Raw genomic sequence first — 26155 nt, forward strand, 5'->3', positions numbered from 1 at the left:
CCGGCCTGCTTCACGTTGACCAATTGGGCCAATGGGCTGGGTCATGACCTGCTCTTCAAAACTGAGCTCGTTAAGAACCAGACCAAAACTCAGCCCGTTAGTAAATGGGCCGGACCGAGCCCTGATGCACACACCTGAGACTATCATATTATGTATCTAATCAATGTGGTTGTCAATAATAAGAATCTCACCCGTTATGACTGGACAGTGCTGAAATATTCTTATGAAAGCCACCCCAACATTTTGACACAGTAATTTGGTAGAGAAGGAAATTATATGTTAAAATTTCAAGAATTAGTTTGAGGCTGAATCAAACTGACTAGGACAAAGCGCCCACCACTTTAGGTGGTTGTCTCATGTGATTTGGGTTGAGATGGGCAAACCTGAGATCTGGGTCTGGTCCGCTGGCTTCACTGAGCTTGGTTCGGATTTGTCAAACCCGAACCATTGATAAGGCCATCCTTGCTTTATATAAACATAGCTTTGCAGCGTGTTTAATAGACCTAAAAATTGCTGAATATCTGTCACAGGGACACGTCATTTTTTGGCCCTATGTCTAGGAAGGGACACAACACATGGACGTGATACATGACAGCCATCACACTTGTGAAAAGTTATTTTGTAATAATTTCTAATGGTTTTAATAATATATATTTTCATATATTAAAATATCAAAAAATAGATTTTAATCAATAAAATAATGAAAAGAACTACGTGGTGGCACGTGTCGTATTTTTCAAAAAAAAATTGTGAAACTTATTTAAGTTGGTGTGCGTCCATGTCTGTGGCATAGTCTAATATGGATATGGATATTGAGGAGCAGCAGCTAGACCCATTTAAGGCGTGGTCTTGGGAGGTGCGCGCGCGCGAGAGAGAGAGAGAGAGAGAGAGAGAGAGAGAGAGAGAGAGAGAGATTATGTTAAGTTAATATATATATATATATATATATATATATATATATATATATATATATATATATATATATATATATATATATATATAGAGAGAGAGAGAGAGAGAGAGAGAGAGAGAGAGAGAGTTTGATTAATTATGTCAAGTTAATATGTGGTTAGGTCGCCGTGACATCCAAATGAGTTTTTTTTTTCAATGAAAGCAATCTTATAAATGTGCTTTACATAATTTTGTTAGTAGAAATCAGATCTTGAATCTGCGAACCTAAGCACGATTTTATGTGCTTTAAAAAATCAATGGTTTATAACATGAAATATTTTTTGGCTCATAAAATTATATTTTTAGTTGTAAAAACATGATTTAAGAGCCGGTTCCCAGAACTTGGACCATGTTCACTCCATTTATAAGATCCGATTAGGTTGACAAGATCCACGGACCACACCCATGACTTCTATCTCATTTGGACGGTCAGGTCGACATGACCAAATATTAACGTGTTTTTTTTTTTTGAGATGGACCAAATACTAACCTGGTTATGTACTTACTCCAAAAGAAGAAATCAACAAAATAAAGCAGCTGGAGACCAGTGAACAAGTAAGCATCATTTTCGCAATGATTTGGAGGTGGACATGGTCTTGCCGGCAAGCATCATTTTCGTAATAAATTGGAGAATATCACGATCTTTGTCTAAAATTATATGTTTGGAGACATACAATTTGGGATAGCAGTCCAAATGCGTGTCATGTTTTAGTAGGCATGGCAGTGGCAGTGGCAGTGGCAGTGGCAGTGGCAGTGGACCAGGGCGGGGGACAAGGTCTCTACCCCCGTCCCGTCTCAAAATCCTGCCCTCCATCTCTGCACGGGTTTTGATTTTAACCTCCATCCCCGTTTCATGTCCTCTATCCCCAGTCCAAACGGCGGGGACCCATTTTTCCTCTGTCCATTGCCATCCATAAAGAAGGGGGGGGGGGGGGGGGGGGGGGGGTTGGGAGGGGGGCAAGGCGGGGACAGGGTGGGGCAGGAGAAAGCGTAAGTCCATCCCTGCACAGATTTTGGTTTTAACCTCCATCCCAGTTTCATGTCCTCCATCCCCGGTCCAAACAGGGTGAGGCGGGGTGGGGTTCCGTTTCTCCTCGGTCCACTGCCATCCCTATGTTTTAGCCATTTGTCATTGTTATTTTGGCGTTCAACAACTCTTTTGTCATTCAGGAATACTATGGGCTGGCCTCTCTGCAAGGTAAACCCCGGGTGGGGTAACAGACACCCAAGCCCTTACGGACCCCACCAGTTAAAGGCACCCACACACCTAGTGAGAGTCTATCCTAGGAAGAAGGGGTCAGCACTTCCCCATAGCCGTTGCCACTCGGGCAACCTGGGTGGGTGTACGTTCCATATGAATTAAAGTGGTCGTAATTGCTTTAACATAATTTTTACTAATCTTACCATGAGTATTGTAAGTTTAGCTATTTGTTTCCATCCTAAGCATGTAGTTCCATAAGGGCTTGTTTGGTGGCTTGTTCAGGATTGAACGAAATGAACAAACAAAATGGACAGAACATGCTTTTGTTCATTCCATAACAATACAAAGTCCAACGTTTATTTCAACCACACACGGATGTTATGTTCCAAATATCCATAATGTGCGGACAACTTGGACAAACATGAATAATGGATTAAATTACTTCATTTTGAATCATATAACCCGATCTGCCCATCATTTTATATATTTTAAGTTTATAATGAATTTTTGCCTCCGATATGAATTCAATTAGGAACTTATGTCTAAAATCATGATTTTTTGCCTTGAATATAGATCTCAAATTTGATCCAAATACCATAACATAAAAAAAACATTTTTTTGATATCATGATGTTATAATTGGTATCGGATATAGATCCAATTATGAACGGATGTCTAAAATCATGAAATTTTGCCCCAAATATGGATCTGGAATTGGATCCAAATATCATAACATAAAAAAAAATTTTAAAATCTAAAAGCTTGGATTGGATCTTAAAATTAACAAAAATCCATAACAAAAAATGTTCAGCATCCAATGATTGATTCAGCCCTTGTTCCCAAGAGATTTCAATCCGAAGTCCAACTGGCACAGGGGATTAAACAAGCCCTAAGGAATTTTAATTTCACAAGGTAGGCATCTATATCATCTCTCTAACCATTTTATTTTTAATTGACCAACGGCTAGTCCAACTTGCGACGCCACTGGCATCCCATTCAGATGGAGGACCACACTAATAGTTTGGAATTTTCATATCTACCTTGGCCATGAATGGAATACATAATTATACTTAAACGGGACACGTTGGAGGCATTTGGCTAGCAGAAAAACCCTCTCTCCATGTGTATCAGTTATGTACATGGATAACAATATCAGCTAGAATGTCAATACGGCCATTTAATCAAACTAAGGTGATCTTTTAAATTTAACCACAAGTACAGCACAGAGTGAGCGCAATATGAAAAAAAATATTATTCTTAGAATTAGAAGGTCATAACATTCACTCCAAGAAACGTGAAAAAAAAATATACAACACATTAATATAATAAATATGTACAAGATTTTCCATTAAAGAGTGAAAGAATAGGCAAAAATATTGGTTGCCATCACAGCATTTTCTTCCTCAAGCTACGGTGGAGTTGCCATGTCCATATAGCAAGGAACAGAATAATTGTAAAACCAAATGAGCCCCAGAAAACTATTAACCATGAAGGCATTGGGTTGGGATATAGTCCTGTGAAACATGATGTATCCAATCAAAGAGTAAATAAATAAATAAATACTATGTCGGGAAAAAAACACAATAGGGACAAGTGTAATACCATGGCCAAACTTGATACAGATAAGAAGCTCCACAATGCAGATGGCCAGTGAAAGCCAGCAAAATGCTCCCAATTTTTTAACAGTGTTCCTGTAAAGGAAAAATAGGAAACAGTAAGACTCCAGGTGTGTGCCTGTGTGTGTTTGAGAGAGAGAGAGAGAGAGAGAGAGAGAGAGAGAGAGAGAGAGAGAGAGAGAGAGAGAGAGAGAGAGAACCTGTCTTGCAAGTATGAGTTATACTCGCGGATAGTTGGGAGTGCGATCAGCCACCAAAGGATCAATCTATAAATAATCACCGGGTTTCGAGGAGGAACCCAGAGACAGAATTTCAAGAAGAAAGTGTTGAGCTCCACAGTCAAAAAAACAATGCATAACGTGAACACTTGTATGAACCTCCAAGGACCAAGAAGCGGGTGCCACTCATCCTTATCCCATTGTGCAGGGGTAAATTGGCCCAATGTTCTTTTCACCTTAAATTCATGCAAAAGGGAAACAACATTGAGAGCATAGTACAATGACAAATAATACTATTAACACCATCTGAATGTAGAAAGAATCATATGTAACAGGCAGTGTATGTAAAAATTTAGAACCAAGTTGGACAATTGTATGTTACTTAACCCAACGAAAAGCACAAATGTGTGTGCATGCCTATGGGCATGGGAAAGGGAAATAACATTGAGAGCATAGTACAATGAAAAATAATACAATTAACACCATCTAAATGTAGAAAGAATATGTAACAGGCATTGTATGTAAAAATTTAGAACCAAGTTGGACGATTGTATGTTACTGAAACCAACGAAAAGCACAAATGTGTGTGCATGCCTATAGGCATGGGCATGCATGTCTGTGTGTATGTGATGACATTGATGCACTGCCATGATATTATAGAAAATACGATACAGTAAAGTTGAAGACATGGCTGCATAAGTGTAAGGGTATACTAACTTCGCTTTCCTACTTAAATCTATTCCATTATTGATTTTAAATGTCATTAGTCTTAAAGTTTTTACCTGGATTTACTTTAGACTAGATTCTGTGTTTCTATGTTTTTCAAAAGTTTGAAGTGCTTTGTTTGGCAACAATGTATAAGATCCTTCATATTGGATGCCAAGATAATTCATCCAGAAGTTTACAACATTATTATAATTAGTAAGAAATATGAGATTAACAATCATCCACCCATGATTCACCCAAAAAGACCAAGGTGGTACATGCAAAGGGAATTGAACAAAAAAAGGAAAAAGAGCAGCAAGAATATGAAAGAAAAAAAATATGGATAAAAACATGAAAACTTTATAATTATGTTTCGTGTTTCATCGTATGTCATATATCACTTTCACGTGTTACCAAGATGCACTTTGATTACTCAGATACATGGTTGCCCTGAAGAAATTTTGTCAAGTCTAGAGTTTCATTACAGTTTTCCAAATTTAGGTTTATTTGACTGATTTGACTAAAAGGGTATGCCAAAGATTCATAATCCTCTTGTTATATGATCCAGAATAACAAAAAAGCTTCAACAAATAACTGGTTCAGATCCTTTCATTCACAGAATGTGCAGTATTAAGACTTCTCCAAAGAGAGAGTTTTTTGACTTTTGCACCAATAGGAAAAAGAAATCAAATATAAAAAAGCTTTCCAAAAATAAAAAGTTAGCATACTTTCCCAATGATGTTAGGTTGTCGACTTAGCCCCACCCATTCATAAGTTTTTCCATCAAAGTACCGGACAGTGCGCATTCCAGCCCAAATACCTAGATAGAGACATAAAAGTGAGCTATCAAAGGTAAATTTACGTTAGTAGACAAAATAACTGGAATGAACTCAAAAAATGAAAAAACATTTCATGATTTTCAAGATGTAACCAAGAATTTTTAGAATGAATAGCTTGAGCAACAAACACTGGAAAAGAACAGCATACTGAAACTATAAATTAGTAGTAAGCAAATGTAATCAGTAAACAGCCATGTACAAAAAAGTACAGCATAGCTAGATAATTGCATAGTAATGATTTGATTTTTCACATTATTAAACTTGTAATTGTGTGCCACCTAAAGTCCCTTGCAGTAATGATGGGTTTCACAAAGAAGAATGTTAACATATTCGATATGTGTGTGTTTGAAATAAAAAAAACCCAATAATTTTAAAAAAATAATTACAGAAATCTTTTCATATTCAACGTACTTTAATTTAATATGACAAAGAACATCATAAAGGAAACTCAGACTTTCATCTTGGAAAAGAAAATGTTACTAAGAAATGCATAAGTGAAAAAATCATAAGAATCTACATATCCAACATGATGTTGTAATGAGATATACAGAAAAAACAAAGAGTGCGATAAGCACTTACAATGTCCACCAATGGACAAACAAAAGGGATGACACCCAAATCCACAAAGGGACAACACAACATAAAAATATAAATGTCTCTTATTGAAAAGAGAGAGAGCTCTCAAGAGTAAAGAATACAAGAGGGGTTCACCCCTATATATACACAAAAAAGGAGAGTGAGGGGGGCCTTATGGCCTCAAAAGAAGAGCCACATAGGGGGCTCCCCATGGAGTCGTTGGGAGCCCCCAACGGTCACAAATGTGACCGTTGGGGGCCCCATCGACTCCATGGTGGGGCCCCTTATGTGGGTAAAAAAACAAAAATAAAAAAGAAGAAAATAAAGTGCAAAAATAAATACAAAAGAAAGGGAAAATAACAAGTACCCCTATCGGGTACTTGTGAAATGACTAAAATACCCCTATAGGGTATATTAGACAATATATATATATATATGGATTACATGTATTTTAATACCCTCCCTCAAGCCTTACGGGGATATAACCGAAAGCTTGTTAAGGAGAAACAAAAAACGAGGAGCGACAAGGGCTTTAGTGAAGAAGTCCGTCAACTGGTACTCGGATGTGATGTAAGATAGTGCTATGGTTTCTCTTAAGTATTCATCACGTACGTAATGACAGTCTATCTCGATGTGCTTAGTACGCTCATGGAAGGTATGATTGCTTGCAATAGAAATTGCGCTTTTGTTGTCACAACACATCTTCGAAGGATTAGAGATGACAATGCCCATATCACTGAGGAGACTTCTTAGCCATACAAGCTCCATGATTGTAGTGGTCATAGAACGATATTCCGCTTCTGTTGATGACAAAGATACTTTGTGCTGCTTCTTGCATCTCCAAGAAATCATAGAGTCACCTAAGAAAACACAAAACCCCGTAGTTGAGACTCTGTCATTGGGATTTCCTCCCCAATCAGCATCAGTATAAGCAATTAAATCAAGTGATGAAGAGGAGAAAAAAAAACCCCTTAGGTATGGTGTTTTTGATGTATCTGACGATCCTTAAGACTGCACTCATGTGCACGGTTGTAGGTGCATATTGAAACTGACTGACAAAGTGGATGACATGAGCTATGTTTGGCCGAGTGATGGATAAGTAGGTTAGAGACCCAACAAGTTGACGGTAGGGAGTAGGAACCTCGAGAAGTGTTTCATCTTCCAACCTTAACTTTGCATTGATGACTTCAGGGGTTTATGTCTTCTTATCATCAGAGATACCAGACTTGGAACAAATGTCAGCGGCAAGTTTCATCTGAGAGAGAATGTACCCTCGAGGAGAGTACGCTACTTCAATTCCTAAAAAATATCTTAAAAACCAAGGTCAGACATGTCAAAATTTTCTTTTAAAACTTTCTTAATATAATTAATTTCTTGCTCATCACTTCCAGTGATGATCATATCATCAACATAAAGTAGTAGAATAACTACTGAAGACCTTGCATTTTTCACAAACAAAGCAGTGTCAGTATAGCATGAACGAAAATTCAAACTTGTCATTACATTAGTAAATCTATCATGCCAAGCCTTTGGGGCTTGTTTCAAACCATATAATGCCTTTTTAAGTTTGAGAACTTTATTTTTACCAATACATACTCCAGGTGGAAGGATCCATGTAAACCTCTTCATTTAATTCACCATTTAGGAATGCATTCTTAACATCTAGTTGATAGATAGGTCATTTTCTAACTGACGCAACGACGATAAGAGTCCTAACACTAGTCATCCTAGCTACGGGTGCGAAAGTTTCTTCATAGTCTACCGTATTCTTGAGCGTATCCTTTTGCTACTAATCGGGCTTTATAGCGTTCTAATGAACCATCACTTTTAGTTTTAATTTTAAAGACCCATCTAATCGATCTCTTTCCAGTGGGTATGAAGTTATTTCCCAAGTTTTTGCCTTTTCAAGGGCACTAAGCTCTAAGTTCATGGCTTCAACCCATTGGGGAATGTTTTTTGCTTCATTATAATGTGAAGGTTCATAAAATGAGTGTAACGCAATTAGACACGCTCTATACCTTGGAGTTAGAGACTCATAAAAAACAAACCTATTAGAAAGATTGGAGATTCGGCCGGATCTCCTTAAAGAGGTTTCTTCTATGTTAGAATCTTGAGAGTATTTTTCTAAGGCACTCATTTGAGCTTGTTGACCACGCCTAACATAGGTTTGGATTGGTCTATCACTTTCATTTTCAACATTGTTAAGAGGAATATCCTCTAGGTCATTCAACAACTCATTAGAGATTTCCTCTTCTTGAGAGAAGATCAAATAAGAAAGCATATTCGCTTTCGTCAATATCTTTAGTTTTCACAAAACCATTTTCGTTTTCTAAAAAGGTTACATCTTTGGATACATAGAGTTTGTTATTTTTAGGGTCAAAACATCTAAAATCCTTTTGATTTTCTCCATATCCTAAGAAAACACATTCAATAGCTTTAGGAGATAATTTGTCTCTTTTATGTGTAAGGACAAAACATTTACACCCAAAAATTCTTAATCTATTGAAATTGGGTGTTCTTTCAAATAGTTTTTCATATGGATATATATTTTGTAAGGATGAAGATATCATTCTATTTATCAAGTAAGTTGAGGTTAAGGCGGTTTCGGCCCAAAAACTCTTTGGAATTTCCTTGGAAATAAGGAGTGTCCTAGTGGTTTTCATGATGTGTCTATGCTTTCTTTCGGCTAAACCATTTTGTTGAGGAGTCCTAGGACACGATCTTTGATGACAAATTTTATTTATTTCTAAGTAATTTTGAAATTCATTTGATAAATATTCTCCACCCAAATCGGATCTAAGAGTAGAGATATTACTTGAAAATTGATTTTTGACTATCATGTGAAATTTTTTTGAAGAAGTCAAAGACTTCGGATTTTAAATTGAGAAAGTAGATCTACACATACCTAGTGTAGTCATCAATAAAAGTAACGTAATAGGAGTATCCTCCTTTAGACATGACCGGAGAAGGGCCCCAAACGTCCGAATAGACTAACTCAAAAGGCCTTTTGGACACAAAAGTTCGATTTGGAAAAGGAGTGAATTTCATTTTACCAAAAATACAATTCTTGCAAACAAAATGTTTCTCATTACAAAATTTCTTTCCAAATGGAAATGAGTACATTTTTGAGAAACTTGGATGTCTAAGTCTTTGATGCCAAATTTCAATATTTTTATCTTGGACATGGTTACAAAAAAAGTTAGTGGAAAGTTTCAAGTTGCTCATGTAATAGAGATCTCCCCTCCTATGGCCTTGCCCAATCTGCTTCCCGGACCGAAGATCCTGTATAGACCAATCCTTAGTTGAGAAAGAGATTTCACATCCATGATCACATATTTGAGCAACAGAGAGGAGATTTAAATTAAGTTGAGGTACTACTCTCACGTTTGGCACAAAGAAATCTTTGGAAAATTTTAAAGTTCCAAAACTTTTTACTTGTAAAGATGTACCATCGACAGTTGAAACATAGGAGTTTTTAGAGTTATTACACAAATCGGAAAGCCCATTTTCAAGAGGGGTCATATGAAAGGAAGCTCCAGAATCAAGGATCCAAGAGAACATACCTAGAGGAGAGGAATAAGCTATGACGGCACCCGAGGTTGATGGTAACTTGAGTAGAGTTTGTAGTGCTTCCAATAGTTGAACAAGAGAAAAAGGCTTCTTCCCTTTGATAGTTTTCTCCTTCTTTTGAGTAGCTTCTTCAATGGAGGCAACCTTATTCTTAGGTGTTTCATTCAACTTAGGGCAATTAGGTCTTATATGACCCAGTTTTTGGCAATGATGGCAAATGGCTTTTCTATAGTTGCCATTATAATTATTTTGCCTCCCAAAGTGTGGAGGCTTATAGGCTTTCACATGATTGTCGGGTTTAGATACGACCAAAACATCATCTCCTCCTTTAATCATGCCAAGACGAGTTTCTTCTTGGCATATTTCGGCTATGGCATCTTCCAAGGGAAGAGGCTTAGATCTATGAAGAAGAGAAGATCTACCTTGTTCATATTCGGGTCTAAGCCCATGTAGAAATTGGAAAAAGTGTTCTTTTTTCATTTGCTCTCTTCTTAGTTCCATATCTACACTAGAAACCCACTTTGGTTCTAGTAAAGATAGCTCATCCCATAAGGGTCCAAGAGTGCTAAAGTAATCCCTTACACTCATTTCTCCTTGCTTGATAGTCCAAATTTTTTCTTGGAGGAAGAATTGACGAGCAAGGTCTTTTTGAGTAAACATACATTTCATAAAGAACCATGCTTCATTAGCCATCCGAAATTTAGCAATGTTGGCGCAAATTTTGAGCTCCACATTGTTCATGAACCAAGCAAGAATCTTCGCATACTTACTTTCCCAATCTTCCACTTTAGATTGGTGATCTTCAATGACCTTCATGCAGGCATTTCCTTCAAGAGTTTTTTCTTGATCACCATCCATCTTGGTGAGTTGGAGCTGTGGTTCTGGAATGGTGCCCATAACGTATCCCCAAAGCTTTTTTACCTTTGAGGTTGTTCTCTATGGCAGCGGCCCACATCATATAGTTGGAGCCATTAAGCTTGAAGGAGAGATAAATCTTTTGTTCCCCTTCCATTTAATCTCTCACAAGAAGACAAACAAAGAGAGATATAAAAAGAAAAACAATATATAACTACTTAACTAGCTATATTAAGAATCAAGAGCATACACAAGGCTCTGATACCATGTAATGAGATATGCAGAAAAAACAAAGAGTGCGATAAGCACTTACAATGTCCACCAATGGACAAACAAAAGGAATGACACCCAAATCCACAAAGGGACAACACAACATAAAAATATAAATGTCGCTTATTGAAAAGAGAGAGAGCTCTCAAGAGTAAAGAATACAAGAGGGGTTCACCCCTATATATACAAAAAAAAGGAGAGTGAGGGAGCCCTTATGGCCTCAAAAGAAGAGCCACATAGGGGGCTCCCCATGGAGTCGTTGGGAGCCCCCAACGGTCACAAATGTGACCGTTGGGGGCCCCATCGACTCCATGATGGGGCCCCTTATGTGGGTAAAAAACAAAAATAAAAAAGAAGAAAATAAAGTGCAAAAATAAATACAAAAGAAAGGGAAAATAACAAGTACCCCTATCGGGTACTTGTGAAATGACTAAAACACCCCTATTGGGTATATTAGACATTATATATATATATATATGGATTACATGTATTTTCATTTTTAACAGATGTTTCTATTAATTGCCTCAAAAGAGCTTCTATGATGCAATTAGTTACATGTATTTCACATTATCTGTACTATACTATCATTATCTTTAAAAAAAACGATAATAAGTTCTTGTACAGAATTTCCACCTAAACATGTTACCATTTAGTTTTCAGCTGATCTAGTAACAAGGATGTCACATGGACTGGTGAAATTTGCTTCAAGAACTCATAACATAACCACCATGCTCCTTGCTAGTGTTGTATGTTAAAATGTATACTCAAAACATTATTGTAAGTATAAATATATATACTTATATACATAGAGATACGTATACATATCTCTATATATAAGTATATATATTTATACATTTTCGCTTTTTACCCGAAAAGGGTATTTCAGTCTTTTTACATTTTGTGCATATTCCATTTGGAATATGCTGTATTTTTTTCCTTTTATTTTTTGTAATTCTTTTTATTTTATTTTTTTTCTTTTTGCATATTCAAAAAGGTGCATTGGGGGTCTCCCCAATAGAGTCGTTGGGGAGCCCCCAACGGTCACAATTGTGACCGTTGGGAGCTCCCCAACGACTCCTTTGGGGAGCCCCCTCTTGCACCTCTTCTTTCTTGTATAAATAGGGGTGTTCCCCCTTGTCGTAAAATAAGCTTGAGAGTCTCAAGCACTTGCCTCCTTTTTATGAAATACATGCATTATTGCATGTTTATTATTTATACGCTTTTTGCGTATTGTGTTCAAGTGTTGTGAGAGTGCCTTCGTGCACTTCTTTTTTAAGTATTTATGCTTGTATGCGTATTGTCTCTTCGTAGACAATTTTACATGGTATCAAAGCTCGGTTGGTGATTAAGGATCGTGGGATTCTTCTTTTTTCGAGTGCCTCGAAAACCGTGCCTTTGGATTCTTAGAAGTTGAAGTGGTGGATCTTGCTTCTCAAATATTTTAGAAGGATCTTGTGCAAGCTAGAAGTTGAAGCATTGTGTTGGTACGCCCCCTTCTCCTTTTCTTTACTCCTTAATGGGTGAAAAAGAGTCTCATTTCGCTCTTGGCTTCAAGTTGAATGGGTCCAACTACCATATTTGGGCCGGGAACATGGAGGCTCACATAAAAGGTAAAGGATTATGGGGTTATGTGCAAGGCACAATTCCGGAACCGGAACCCAAAATAACCGTGATGGACGGAAATGAAATCAAGACTCTTGAGGGAGAGGAAAGGATCAAAGCTCTTGGAGAATACTCCAAGAAGCACGACGAATGGGAAATGAAGAACTTCAAGATTCTTTCTTGGTTCTTCGCATCCGTCGAAACAAAGATTAATGCCAACATTATCAAGTTCAAGAAAGCATCGGAAGCTTGGCATTATCTCGAGAAAATGTATACATCAAGAGATCTATCCCATAAGTATTACATTCAAAAGAAGGCCCTCTCCCTTACTCAAGGAGAAATGTCCATTAGGGAATATTATGCCGACCTCTCCTCCATTTGGGATGAGCTTTCCATGCTTGAACCAAAATGGAGTGGAGAGACAATTGAACTCCGCCACAAGCAACTTGAAGAAGATCGGTTCTTCAACTTTTTGAATAGGTTAAAACCGGAATTTGAGCAAATAAGGTCATCACTTCTATCCTCATTTACTCCTCCCTCCCTTGAAGATGTTCTCACCAAATTAAGTGGTGAGGAGACTCGTATGAGTCTACGTAAACAAGGACCAAGTGTTCTTATGGTTCCTTGTAATCATGAAGAAAACAATGAGGTCAATGCCGTATCAAGACCCGAAAATAATGTAAAGACCTATCGTTCTCCTCATTTCAAATTCCAAAATCAAGGAGGAGATGGTGGACAAAGAGGAAAGAGGGACTATAGCAAGACTATTTGTCACTTTTGTAAGGAACCGGGGCATATCAAGCCCGTATGTCCCAAATGGAAGAGGCTTCTCGCTATAGCCACCACCGGTGTACCACAAAAGGAAGAGGCATCATCAAGTGGGTCACTCTCGTTGAATCAAATAGTGGAAGCCCTTCAACCTCTTCTCAAGGGAGCTATATCCGGTGCCGGCGTGTCTACCTCTTCCATTCCAAGTAAAGTCTCTTGGCTTTTGGACTCAGGTGCATCTTTTCATATGTCCCCAAACATGTTTTCACTTTCCGATTTTTCAAAAAATGTTTCTTCATCCTTTGTTTCCACTGCGGATGGAACCTCTCTTGAAATTAAAAGAATAGGTAATTTTGAAACTCAAGATTTTTCCATTCCAAAAATTAGATTTATACCTAAACTTAACTTAAACCTTCTCTCTGTTTCTCAACTCTCGGACCATGGATGCGATATTAAATTTTCATGTGACAAATGTTTAATACAGGATCGCCGGTCCGAGAAATTGATTGGGGAAGGCTTTAGAAAAGGAGACTTATACTATATGGAATCTCTCCAAGTTCCAGAATCATTTTGTAATGTTGCCCGGAACAAAGATATAAACATATGGCACAAAAGACTTGGTCATCCTAATGTCAACAAGTTATCTTATTTACATTTTGCAAAGGATCCATGTAAAAGTTCATTTTCCTGTAATGATTGTATTCTCAGAAAAATGCAAAGTTTACCTTTTGAGCAAACTATGTTCTCGTCTAAAACCTTCGAAATTGTTCATTCCGATGTTTGGGGACCCGCACCTGTTGTTTCAAAAGGAGGCTTTTTTTACTATGTTATTTTTGTGGATGATTTCTCCTGGTATTCATGAATCTATTTCCTAAAGTACAAACATAAAGTTTTTACATGTTTTAAAACCTTCCACTCAATGATCAAGAATCAATTCAACAGTAATATAAAGATTTTTAGAAGTGATTCTGGCGGAGAATATATCTCCAACCAATTTAAAACATATCTTGAGGATCACGGAATTATTCACCAAAGGTCTTGTCCTAAAACCCCTCAACACTCAACAGAATAGATTGGCCGAAAGAAAACATAGGCACATCATTGAGACCACTAGGACCTTGCTTATTTCTCAAAACATTCCTAAGATCTTTTGGGCTAAAGCAGCCCTTGCTTCTGTTTATCTAATAAACCGCTTACCATCTAGGATATTAGGAAAAATATCCCCTTTTGAGATCTTATATAAACTTGAACCTGATTATAACAGGTTACGTGTTTTTGGGTGTAAATGTTTTATACTTACGGATAAAAATGATAAGCTCTCTCCCAAAGCTATCCCCTGCGCCTTTCTTGGGTATTCCGAAACTCAAAAAGGGTTTCGTTGCTATGATCTTCGAGATGATAAGTTATATGTTTCTAGAAATGTAACGTTTTTAGAAAATGAGAGTGAATTTGAAAAAAATGTTTCTCAACAAGAAAATTTTGATTACTCATTCCTTTTTGATTTATTGGCTAGTAATGATGATATATCTAGTGATGATGATGAGTAAAATGATGATGTTGAAGAACATAACCCTCTCAATGATCAAGAAAACAAGATTTCAAGTGATCCGATAACCTACTCCCATAGAAACCAAGACACCTTTAGAAGTGCCATTGACCAATATAGTGAGCTTGTACCTACTCTCGATCACCGAAGATCTGAGAGGAATAGGAGACCGCCAACTCGTTTTGTCTATTTTGATTCTTTTTCACCCCGGTATAGGGCTTGTCTTAGTGCCATTCACTCTTATTTTGAGCCAAGGAATTTTGAAAAAGCTAAAAAATGTATAGAATGGCAAGAAGCCATGCAAAATGAACTTAGTGCTCTCAAAAGGGTTGAAACTTGGGATTTCCAAACTCTACCCATAGGAAAGAAAACTATAGGTTGTCGATGGGTTTTTAAAGTTAAAACTAAAAGCGACAGATCCCTGGAAAGGTATAAAGCTCGCTTAGTTGCTAAAGGGTATGGGCAAGAGTATGAAATTGATTATGAAGAAACTTTTGCTCCTGTAGCCCGAATGGTTACAGTTAGATGTCTCATTACTATTGCATCTATTAAAAATTGAAACATTTTTCAAATGGATGTGAAAAATGTTTTTTTAAATGGTGATCTTAACGAAAAAGTGTATATGGATGCCCCGCCAGGCATGAAGATTCCTAAAGATAAAGTTCTTCGTCTTCGAAAGGCTCTCTATGGTTTGAAACAGGCTCCCAAATCCTGGTATGACAGATTTACCAGTGTAATGTTGGAAAATGGTTTCTCCTCATGTTATACTGACACTGCTCTATTTACTAAAAAATCTAAGGCAGGGATTGTCATATTATTGCTCTCTGTTGATGATATGTTAATTACAGGTGATGATGTTCAAGGAGTCAAGGGTATTAAGTCTGTCTTGACTTCAAAATTTGAGATGTCAGACTTGGGTTTTCTGACATATTTTCTTGGAATTGAGGTTGCCTATTCCCAACGTGGTTATTTTCTATCTCAGTCTAAACTTGCTTGTGAGATTATTGACAGATCTGAGATTTCTGATGACAAAGTATGCGAAACTCTTGAAGTTGTGGGAGCAAAAATGAAAATTGACGATGGTGTTCCCTTAACTGATCCTACCCCTTACAGGCAGTTGGTAGGTTCGTTAATGTATCTTAGTATTACTCGACCTGACTTGTCACATGCTATACACATCGCCGGTCAGTTTCAGCACGCTCCCACAACCGTTCATATGAGTACTGTTCTTCGCATCATCAGATACTTGAAGGGCACAGTAAATAAGAGAGTATTTCTATCTTCTTCTTCTGATTTAAAATTACTTGCTTATAGTGACTCAGATTGGGGAAGTGACCCTAGTAACCGTCACTCCACCACTGGTTTTTGTGTTTTCTTAGGTGAATCTTTGATTTCATGGCGATGTAAAAAGCAACAGAAGGTCTCTTTGTCATCCACTGAAGCCGAATATAGAGCCATGACATCCACTACCATGGAAATTGTATGGATTCAACGCCTTTTGGAAGATATGAGAGTGCCTATCAGAGAACCAACAAAGTTGTGCTGTGACAATAAAAGTGCAATCTATATTGCCAAAAACCACACCTTTCACGAGCGAACAAAGCATATAGAGATGGACTGCCATTATGTCAGGGAAGAATACTTGAAGAAGGTCATTGATCTACCATATGTGACGTCTGAGTATCAACTTGCGGACTTCTTCACAAAAGCTCTTTGTTCGCCTAAATTTCATTTCCTTCTTGACAAACTTGCGATTATCACAGCGTAAGTTTAAGGGGGGGTGTTAAAATGTATATTCAAAACATTATTGTAAGTATAAATATATATACTTATATACATAGAGATACGTATACATATGTTATATGTATACGTATCTCTATATATAAGTATATATATTTATACATTTTCTCTTTTTACCCGAAAAGGGTATTTCAGTCTTTTTACATTTTGTGCATATTCCATTTGGAATATGCTGTATTTTTTTCCTTTTATTTTTTGTAATTCTTTTTATTTTATTTTTTTTCTTTTTGCATATTCAAAAAGGTGCATTGGGGGTCTCCCCAATAGAGTCGTTGGGGAGCCCCCAACGGTCACAATTGTGACCGTTGGGAGCTCCCCAACGACTCCTTTGGGGAGCCCCCTCTTGCACCTCTTCTTTCTTGTATAAATAGGGGTGTTCCCCCTTGTCGTAAAATAAGCTTGAGAGTCTCAAGCACTTGCCTCCTTTTTATGAAATACATGCATTATTGCATGTTTATTATTTATACGCTTTTTGCGTATTGTGTTCAAGTGTTGTGAGAGTGCCTTCGTGCACTTCTTTTTTAAGTATTTATGCTTGTATGCGTATTGTCTCTTCGTAGACAATTTTACATTGTATTCCTATCATGAAAATTCATGCCTTTACTGTGTTTCTTTTATGTTGTGAGTAGCTATTTATAAATTGTTATACATATTTAAAACCTAGAAGACACAACAGTTACATTTTCCTTAATATAACCTAGCTAAATTTACCATATTGACTGTTGGTTTTCAGAAGATTATGGATAGCAGTTTGAGGACAACCAATTGGTTCAAGAATCCTAGAAAGGTTTTCTAATTTCATCAATCAAATTCAACTTGTCTACACTTTTTGGTTTGGTTTAAGTATTTGTCAAATGTCAATTAATCCCAATGATTTCTGGCAACAGCAGATGACATCAAATGCAAGACTAATCTGAGCAAATAATGCCTCGTTCTGATCAACCTTTTCAAAGAAGGAAGCGAACCACCTTCTAAAGTTCACATCAGGTTGAAATTTTTTTGTTTAATTCAAACACTACTTATCTAGTTAAACAAGCACCTAGGATACCTAGAAGCTAGCCCGACACCAAGCACCAAGGTGAATGGTGCAAGCATCATAAAACAATATTCCTTTTAGTTTTTTTTTTCTTGTCTGACCAAAGTGTAATGAAAGAAGCGGAAATACAAATAACAAGTGAAAAACACTTGTAGTTCTAACAATGGACAAGAACCAAGAAGAATACACAAGCACTTTAAGTGCAAACACATAAACCTACAAAAGGGAAATGCCAAAAGGCAAAAAAGAGTGAAAATATTATTGAGAGAGGGAGAGAATGTTAAATATGTATATGTAAATGAATATATTTCTGTACTGTATTGTACCACTTGTACAACATACTGTACTGTATTGTACTGTATTGTACAGCATACTGTACTGTATTGTACTACTGTACTGTATTGTACAGCATACTGTACTGTATTGTACTATTGTACTGTATTGTACAACATACTGTACTGTATTGTACTGTTGTACTGTATTGTACCACTCGTACAACATATAAATATCAATGGAAAGGGAAGAAGACATTACGCCCAACATTTTTTTCTCTCTTCCCTCTTACCTCTCTCTCTATCTCTTGCTACGATAGTAAGGTGACTCCCACATCTGATTTCTCACATGGTATCAGAGCCAAGGGCGTGGTAATCACGATCATCTGGAAGGCCCCTAAGGACCTTGACGTGCGTTTTTGGGCGTTCTCAAGGAAAGTGTTTTTTTTTTCATCTTTTTTCTGTTGTTTCTCCGTTGAATCACTATATTTCGACGTCGTTTCTTCATTTCCTCATATCGTGCATCTTTTCCTTCTTACATATTCTGTTATCCCCAATTTTATCAACCCTAATTTCTGTTTTCCCCAAATTTGGGAACCCTCATTTCTCAAAAGTGCCTCTTTTCTCAAACTTCTTGTGATTTCTTATCTATTTCTTGCAATATAGTTGATAAATCGTACATTCTGCACGATTAACTAAAAAAAATCGTGATTTCCAAAACTCAAAAATTTCTGTCCGTACGGTTCTGTCCGTACAACCTACGAATTTTTGTCGTGCTGTTTGATTCATCTTTGATCTTCTTCCTTATGGATTCTAAAATCAGCCCCGGATTTCTTTCTCAACTTGTTTCTCACAAATTAACTCATGATAACTACTTACTTTGGAAACGCCAAATTCTGCCGTTTATCCGAAGTCATGGTCTTTCCGGGCATCTGGATGGGGGATCACCCGCCCCACCTATGACTATTACGCAAGAGGTAACTGGTAATGATGGGAAGGTGAGTTGCATTGCTATTCCAAATCCTGCGTATGATGTTTGGTTTCAGAAGGACCAATCTGTGGTTGCCTATTTGACTGCCACGTTATCTGATCGTATATTACAAACTATCTCTGACCATTTTACTGCTGCAGAACTATGGAGACATCTTGCTCACTCTTATTCACAGGTTTCTGAATCACGTGCACTTCAACTGAAATGGCAGTTCCAATCTATGCGAAAGGGAACTAAGACCATTACTGAATTTCTAGGGGATATCAAAATTATCATTGATCAGTTGGCCGCTATTGGATATCATGTTTCTGACAGAGATGTTGTTCAGCAGGTATTGGGAAGCCTTGGGCCCCAATATCGTATGTTTTGCACTGCATTATAGGTTGCCTCTACACTTCCATGCTTTGAGGATTTACAGGCCAAACTCCTACAGTATGAAGTTAGTTTGACTCAAGATCATCTTATTGATGATCCTCATCCTGTCATGTTTACATCTGGGTCTACCTCATTTCGTCCACCTGCTGCTCATATGGGCCGTGGAGGACTCCTTCCTACTCCTACTGCTCCACCTGCCACTAGAGGTACCCGTGTCCCTACTTGCTTCCATTGCAACAAGCGTGGCCATGTGAAAGCAGATTGTTGGCACAACCCACAGAATCGCAACAAGGCAGGGAGGCCAGGACCAAGAGCTGGACAGATGAATGTTAGACAGTTTCAGGGGCAGCCGCAGGAAAATTTTCGAGCACATCAGAGTGCTGATCAGGGACAGAGTGCAGGGTTGCCACATGATGTGCAACAAATTCTGATGACTGCATTTAACAACATGAATTTGCGTCAGAATGATGATGGAGTTTGGTATATTGATTCTGGAGCAGCCGCACATGTTACTTCTGATGCAGGTAAACTTTCCAACATGGTTCCTTATATTGGCACTGGCACTATTGTCACGGGAGATGGTTCCCACCACCCTATTTCTCATACTGGAAATGCATCTCTCTCTTTGTCACAATCTACACTACCATTGAAAAATGTCTTACTCACTCCTGCCATTGAGAAAAACATTTTATCTGTTTCTAAATTGGTTGATGAAACAAATTCATCCATGGAATTTACTCCGTCTTCTGTTTGTCTTAAGGACCTTCGAACCAAGAAGATGCTCGCTAAGGGTGAACGACGCGGAAACATGTACGTCTTCGAAGCAGCCCCCGGGACTTTGAAGACGTCATCTACCGTGTCTCCATCTTTTCCTGCTTATTTGAGTCAGTCTTCTTCTGTTATGCAATGTAATAAGCCAGTTTCTTGGCATCGTCGGTTAGGTCATTGTAGTCAAGGGTTCCTTGACAAATTGTCTTCTCAGGGTTTTATTCCCAAAGTCAAATTAGATCATAAGTGTCCTAGTTGTAATGTCTGCAAGAGTCATGTACTTCCCTTTCAAAGTATCAATAAAAGAGCTTCCAAGCCATTTGAAATTATTCACTCTGATGTTTGGGGCCCAGCTCCTGTTTCATCTCTATCTGGCTCTCGTTATTATGTGTTATTTCTTGACTCTTTCACTCGTTACACTTGGATTTACTTTATGAAATCTAAATCTGAAGTATTCAAACTTTTCAAACAATTCCATGCTCTTGTTCAGAACCTTTTCAATTCAAATATCACTTATTTCCAGTGTGATGGTGGTGGAGAATACATATCTCATGATTTTAGTGAATATTTAAAGGACCATGGCATCACACGTAACTCCTCTTGTCCTTACACTCCACAACAGAATGGAGTAGCAGAACGTAAGCATCGGCATATTGTTGAAACCGCGTTAAGTATGATGCACAATATTGATATTTCTTTCTCTCTTTGGACTGAGGCCTTTCACACTGCAGTGCATATCATTAACAGGTTGCCTATGGAATTATTAGGAGATCAGTCTCATTATTTGCTTCACGGTTCTCACCCTTCTTATGATGATTTGCATGCTTTCGGATGCATTTGTTATGTCCATGTGGATCATTCTTTACGTAACAAGTTTCAGGACAGAGCAGTTCAGTGCAGATTTCTGGGATATGCCGATGGGTATAAAGGATATAGATGTTATGATCCTATTTTGGGTAAGATTAAGGTGTCTAGAAATGTTGTTTTTGATGATGACCATTTCAGCACTTGTGATACTTCTCAGGTATATGAGCAAACTACTTATGATCCATGGCTTTGTGATACTTTGCTATATGACTCTATCAGAGATCCTGTTGTTGATGAACCAATTCAGTTTGAAGCAGACAACTCCATCATCCAGGATGCACCTTCACGGTTTTCAGGTTTGGTTTATGCCCGTCGAGGAGCCCCTTCAACTCCATCTCACGAGGCTCCCCCTCTTCGACGATCCACACGTGAAAAGCATCCTATCCATCGTTGTGTTAGTTACAACAATTTTTCTCTTGACTTTCAGTTGTTTCTAACCAATGTGGCCAAAGAGAAAGAGCCGTCTACTTTCCATCAGGCAGCCCATTCTCGAGCTTGGGTTGAAGCTATGAACGAAGAAATGGCAGCACTTCATGAATGTCATACATGGGATATTGTTCCTCGACCTGTTGATAGAAATGTTGTTGGTTCCAAATGGGTTTACAAGATCAAGCGTAAACCAGATGGTAGCATTGAAAGATATAAAGCTCGCCTTGTTGCACGCGGATTCACACAACAATATGGGCAAGATTATGAGGAAACTTTTAGCCCTGTTGTCAAAATTGGCACCATTCGTGTGATCCTCACTTTGGCACTTCAGCATGGTTGGTCTCTTAGCCAGTTGGATGTCAAGAATGCGTTCCTACATGGGGACTTGAAGGAAGAGGTGTATATGGAGCAACCTCCTGGATATAGTGAACATGATGCGGCTACATGGGTTTGTAAATTGAGAAGGTCTCTTTATGGTTTAAAACAGACATCTCGGTCTTGGTTTGAGAGTTTCTCCATGGAAATTCAGCAGCATGGCTTTTCTAAGAGTATACTTGATCATTCTTTATTTATGTATAAGAATGATCATGTTACTACTTGGGTTCTTATATATGTTGATGACATCATTATCACTGGGAGTGATGATGCACATATTGCCTTGGTCAAGTCTTTACTCATGGCCAAATTCAAGATGAAGGACTTAGGCCCATTGCGATACTTCTTGGGAGTTGAAGTCGATAGACAAGATGATCGACTCACTCTAAGTCAACACAAGTATACTCTTGACATTCTTCACACCACTGGTATGATTAATTGTAAACCTCTCAGCACCCCATCTGTCTTAAATCATAAGTTTAGTGCAAAAGAAGGCCAATTATATCATGATTCCACTTTATATCGCCGCATTGTTGGTATGTTGCAATATCTTACATTTACAAGACCTGACATTGCTTATGCTGTAAATCAAGCATCTCAGTTTATGCATGCTCCCACTGATTGTCATATGGAATGTATTAAGCGTATTCTCAGATATCTGAAAGGGACTATTGGAGATGGATTGCTCTATCACAAAGATGAAAGCTTCACTACAGGACACCGTTTACTTACATATTGTGATGCAGATTGGGGTGGGGACCCTGATGAGCGTAGGTCGGTTTCAGGATATTGTGTTTTTATTGGCCCAAATATTGTCACTTGGAGTAGTAAGAAACAAAAGGCCATTGCTAAATCCAGCACTGAGGCAGAGTACAGGGCAATGGCAGCAGGGACAGCTGATGTCACTTGGGTACGGCATCTTCTTCAAGAGTTGAATGAACCTATCTCTTTCTCTCTGCTTTTATGTGATAATCAAAGTGCCATTAATATTTCTTTTAACCCTATTCATCATTGTCGCACGAAGCACATTGAGATTGATCAGCATTTTGTTAGACAAAAGATTGAAACAGAAGAAATTGAGGCTTCGTATGTCAGATCAGAAGACCAAGTAGCAGACATCTTCACCAAAGGATTGGTTAGTCATCAATTTTGGTTACTTAAGGGCAAGTTGAGCATGATTGAAGACCATCCTCAACTTGAGGGAGGCTGTTAAATATGTATATGTAAATGAATATATTTTTGTACTGTATTGTACCACTTGTACAACATACTGTACTGTATTGTACTACTGTACTGTATTGTACTGTATTGTACAGCATACTGTACTGTATTGTACTACTGTACTGTATTGTACAGCATACTGTACTGTATTGTACTATTGTACTGTATTGTACTGTATTGTACAGCATACTGTACTGTATTGTACTATTGTACTGTATTGTACCACTCGTACAACATATAAATATCAATGGAAAGGGAAGAAGACATTACGCCCAACATTTTTTTCTCTCTTCCCTCTTACCTCTCTCTCTATCTCTTGCTACGATAGTAAGGTGACTCCCACATCTGATTTCTCACAGAGAACAACTTACAAATGAGAGGGGGAACACCCCCTTTATATACACAACAAATGAGAGAGAGAGAGAGAGACATTGGGGCTCCCACAATGTAGTCGTTGGGGAACCCCAACAATCATATTTATGACCATTGGGGACCTCAACGACTCCATATGTGGGTTCCCCAATGGTTCCCAAAAAGGAGAAAAAAGAAAGTAAAAATAAAAAAGAAAATAAAACCTAAAATAAGTTGTTTTAATAAATAACTTATATTTACATGTGAAAAGACCAAAATATCCCTATCAGGTATTTTAGAATAAACAAAATTTATATATATATACATATATATATATATATATATATATATATATATATATATATATATATATATATATATATATATATATATATATATATAACATGCCCCCTCAAACTTTATGGGGAAAGAACCGAAAGTTTGCTAAAAAGAAAGAGAAAATGAGGAGTAGGAAGTACTTTGGTGAGTCAACTGATACTCTGAGGTGACATAGGGCAAAGTGATAGTTTCTCTTAAATATTCATCACGAACATAGTGACACTCTATCTCAATATGTTTGGTGTGCTCATGAAATGTATGATTACTTGCTATATAGATCATACTTTTGTTGTCACAACATATCTTTAAAGGAGTTGAGATAATGAACCCCATATTACTGAGAAGACTTTTAAGCCACATAATCTCCATGGTTGTAGTCGTCATGCCACGATATTCAGCTTCGGTGGATGATAGAGATACCTTTTGTTGTTTCTTGCATCTCCAGGAAATAAGCGAATCTCCTAAAAAAATATAAAAACTTGTAGTTGAGATTTTATCATTAGGATTATCTCCCTAATCAGCATCAGTATAAGTAGTTAAAGGATGAGGAAGAGGATAAGAAAAACCCTTTTGAAATGATGTTCTTGATATATCACACGATTCACATTACTGCTGCCATGTGAACAGTGGTAGGGGCATGCTGAAACTGGTTTGCCGCATGAACCGCATGAGCAATATCAGGTCGAGTGATGGAGAGATAAGAGACCCAATTAATTGACGATATGGAGTAGGATCGTCAAGTAGAACACCATATTCAAGTCTTAATTTTGTATTTATAATTTTTGGAGTCTCCACCTTTTCATCTGGAGTCAGACATATCAAAAGTTTTCTTCAAAATAGTTTTAATTTTATTTACTCCTTCTTTGTCATTGCCCGTGATAATCATATCATCAATATATAGAAGAAGAATCACAATAAAATCACCTATTTTCTTGATAAAGAGAGTGGTATCGGTATAACGAGAGAAAAACCCAAATTAATTAATACATTATTGAATTTATCATACCAAGTTTTAAGAGCTTGTTTAAGGTCATATAATGCCTTTTTTAATTTTAAAACTTTTTTATTTAAAATCATGCCGATAGGAGATTCCATGTAAGCTTCTTTACCAAGATCACCATTTAGAAAAACAGTTTTAACATCTAATTGATAAATAGGCTTTTTTTTAATAGATGCAATGGCAATGAGAACTCAAACACTTGTCATTCGAGTAACCGGGGCAAATGTCTCATCATAATCTATCACATATTCTTGAGCATATCCTTTAGCTACTAACCTTGATTTATATTTTTCTAAGGACCTGCCACTTTTGTTTTTTACTTTAAAAACCCATCTACATTCTATAGGTTTCTTTCCTTGTGGAGGATTAACTACTTCCCATGTTTGAGCTTTCTTAAGAGCATTAAGTTCAAATTCTATAACTTCATTCCAATGAGGGTATTGTTTGGCATCATTATAATGAGATGGTTCATAGAAAGAGTGAAGGGCTATTAAGCATGCTCTAAAATTTGGAGAGAAAGAGACAAAGGATACAAATCTATTTAGTGCTTTAGAAATATGATTTAATTTTCTATGTGAAGACTCTTCTAAAGATATGTTTTAAGAAAATTTATCGGGTGCACATGGATGATTACCTTCTTCCCGTCTAGTATACATGTGTGTATTACTTGGTATATGTTCATTCAAATTTTCATGTTGAGTATTATCCTCATCATTAAGAGAATGTTCATTTTGATTAGCATCATTATCAAATGACTCAAGGACCTCAATAGGATTAGACTCATCATTTCGTGGTAATAAATCAAATAAAAAGGAGTAATCAATGTTTTCTCTTGATTCTTTACTCTCAAAACCATTTTCATTTTCAAGAAAAGTAGCGTCCTTTGAAATATAAAGTTTGTTATTTTTCAGATCAAAACATTGGTATCCTTTTTTATTTTCTCCATAGCCTAAGAAAACACACTCAATGGCTTTTGGAGAAAGCTTATCATTTTTATGAGTAAGAACATAACACTTACAACCAAAGATTCTTAGTCTTTTAAAATCCGAAGTCATTTTATAAAGTTTTTCAAATGGAGAAACATTGTTTAATGAAGTTGAAGGGGTTCTATTAATTAAGTTGAAGGTAGGACGACTTTGGCCCAAAATGTTTTTGGAATATTCTTGAAAATTAAAAGAGTCCTACTAGTTTCTATTATATATCTATGTTTTCTTTCCGTTAATCTATTTTGTTACAGAGTTTTAGGGCAAACCTTTGATGACAAATACCATTTTGTTTTAAGTAATTTTGAAAATCATTAGACATATATTCTCCTCCCGAATTCGATCTTAGAATAGAGAGATTGCTTAAGAATTGATTCTTAATCATTATATGAAATTCTTTAAAGAAAGATAACACATCAGATTTATGATTTAGGAAATAAATCCATGTGTATCTAGTGAAATCATCAACAAAAATCACATAATATGAGAAGCCATCTTTTGATATGATAGGTGAGGGACCCCATACATCCGAATGAACTAATTCAAAAGGCCATGTAGACACAAAACTTTTTTGAGAAAATGAAATCGCTTTCATTTTTTCAAAAATACAATCTTTACAAGTTATGTTTTTT

General features: G+C 37.1%; 1 protein-coding gene across 1 annotated transcript in view; it reads right to left on the reverse strand.

Annotated features, from left to right (window-relative positions):
* Positions 1-3397: 3397 nt before the first annotated feature.
* The window catches only part of LOC149832089 (L-serine--phosphatidylethanolamine / L-serine--phosphatidylcholine phosphatidyltransferase-like), a 110980-nt gene continuing 88222 nt past the window's right edge, over positions 3398-26155 (reverse strand). Inside the window, exons 10-13 of the mRNA XM_090014320.1 lie at positions 5419-5510; positions 3968-4221; positions 3754-3842; positions 3398-3665 (exon numbers count right to left, since the gene is read on the reverse strand). Of these exons, the coding sequence (XP_089870446.1) occupies positions 3538-3665; positions 3754-3842; positions 3968-4221; positions 5419-5510 (563 nt within the window). The 3' untranslated portion in view covers positions 3398-3537. The remainder of the gene's footprint in view (positions 3666-3753; positions 3843-3967; positions 4222-5418; positions 5511-26155) is intronic.

The sequence above is a fragment of the Nuphar pumila genome, chromosome 7 (genome assembly GCF_984573655.1).
Source record: "Nuphar pumila chromosome 7, dmNupPumi1.hap1.1, whole genome shotgun sequence".
NCBI lineage: Eukaryota > Viridiplantae > Streptophyta > Magnoliopsida > Nymphaeales > Nymphaeaceae > Nuphar > Nuphar pumila.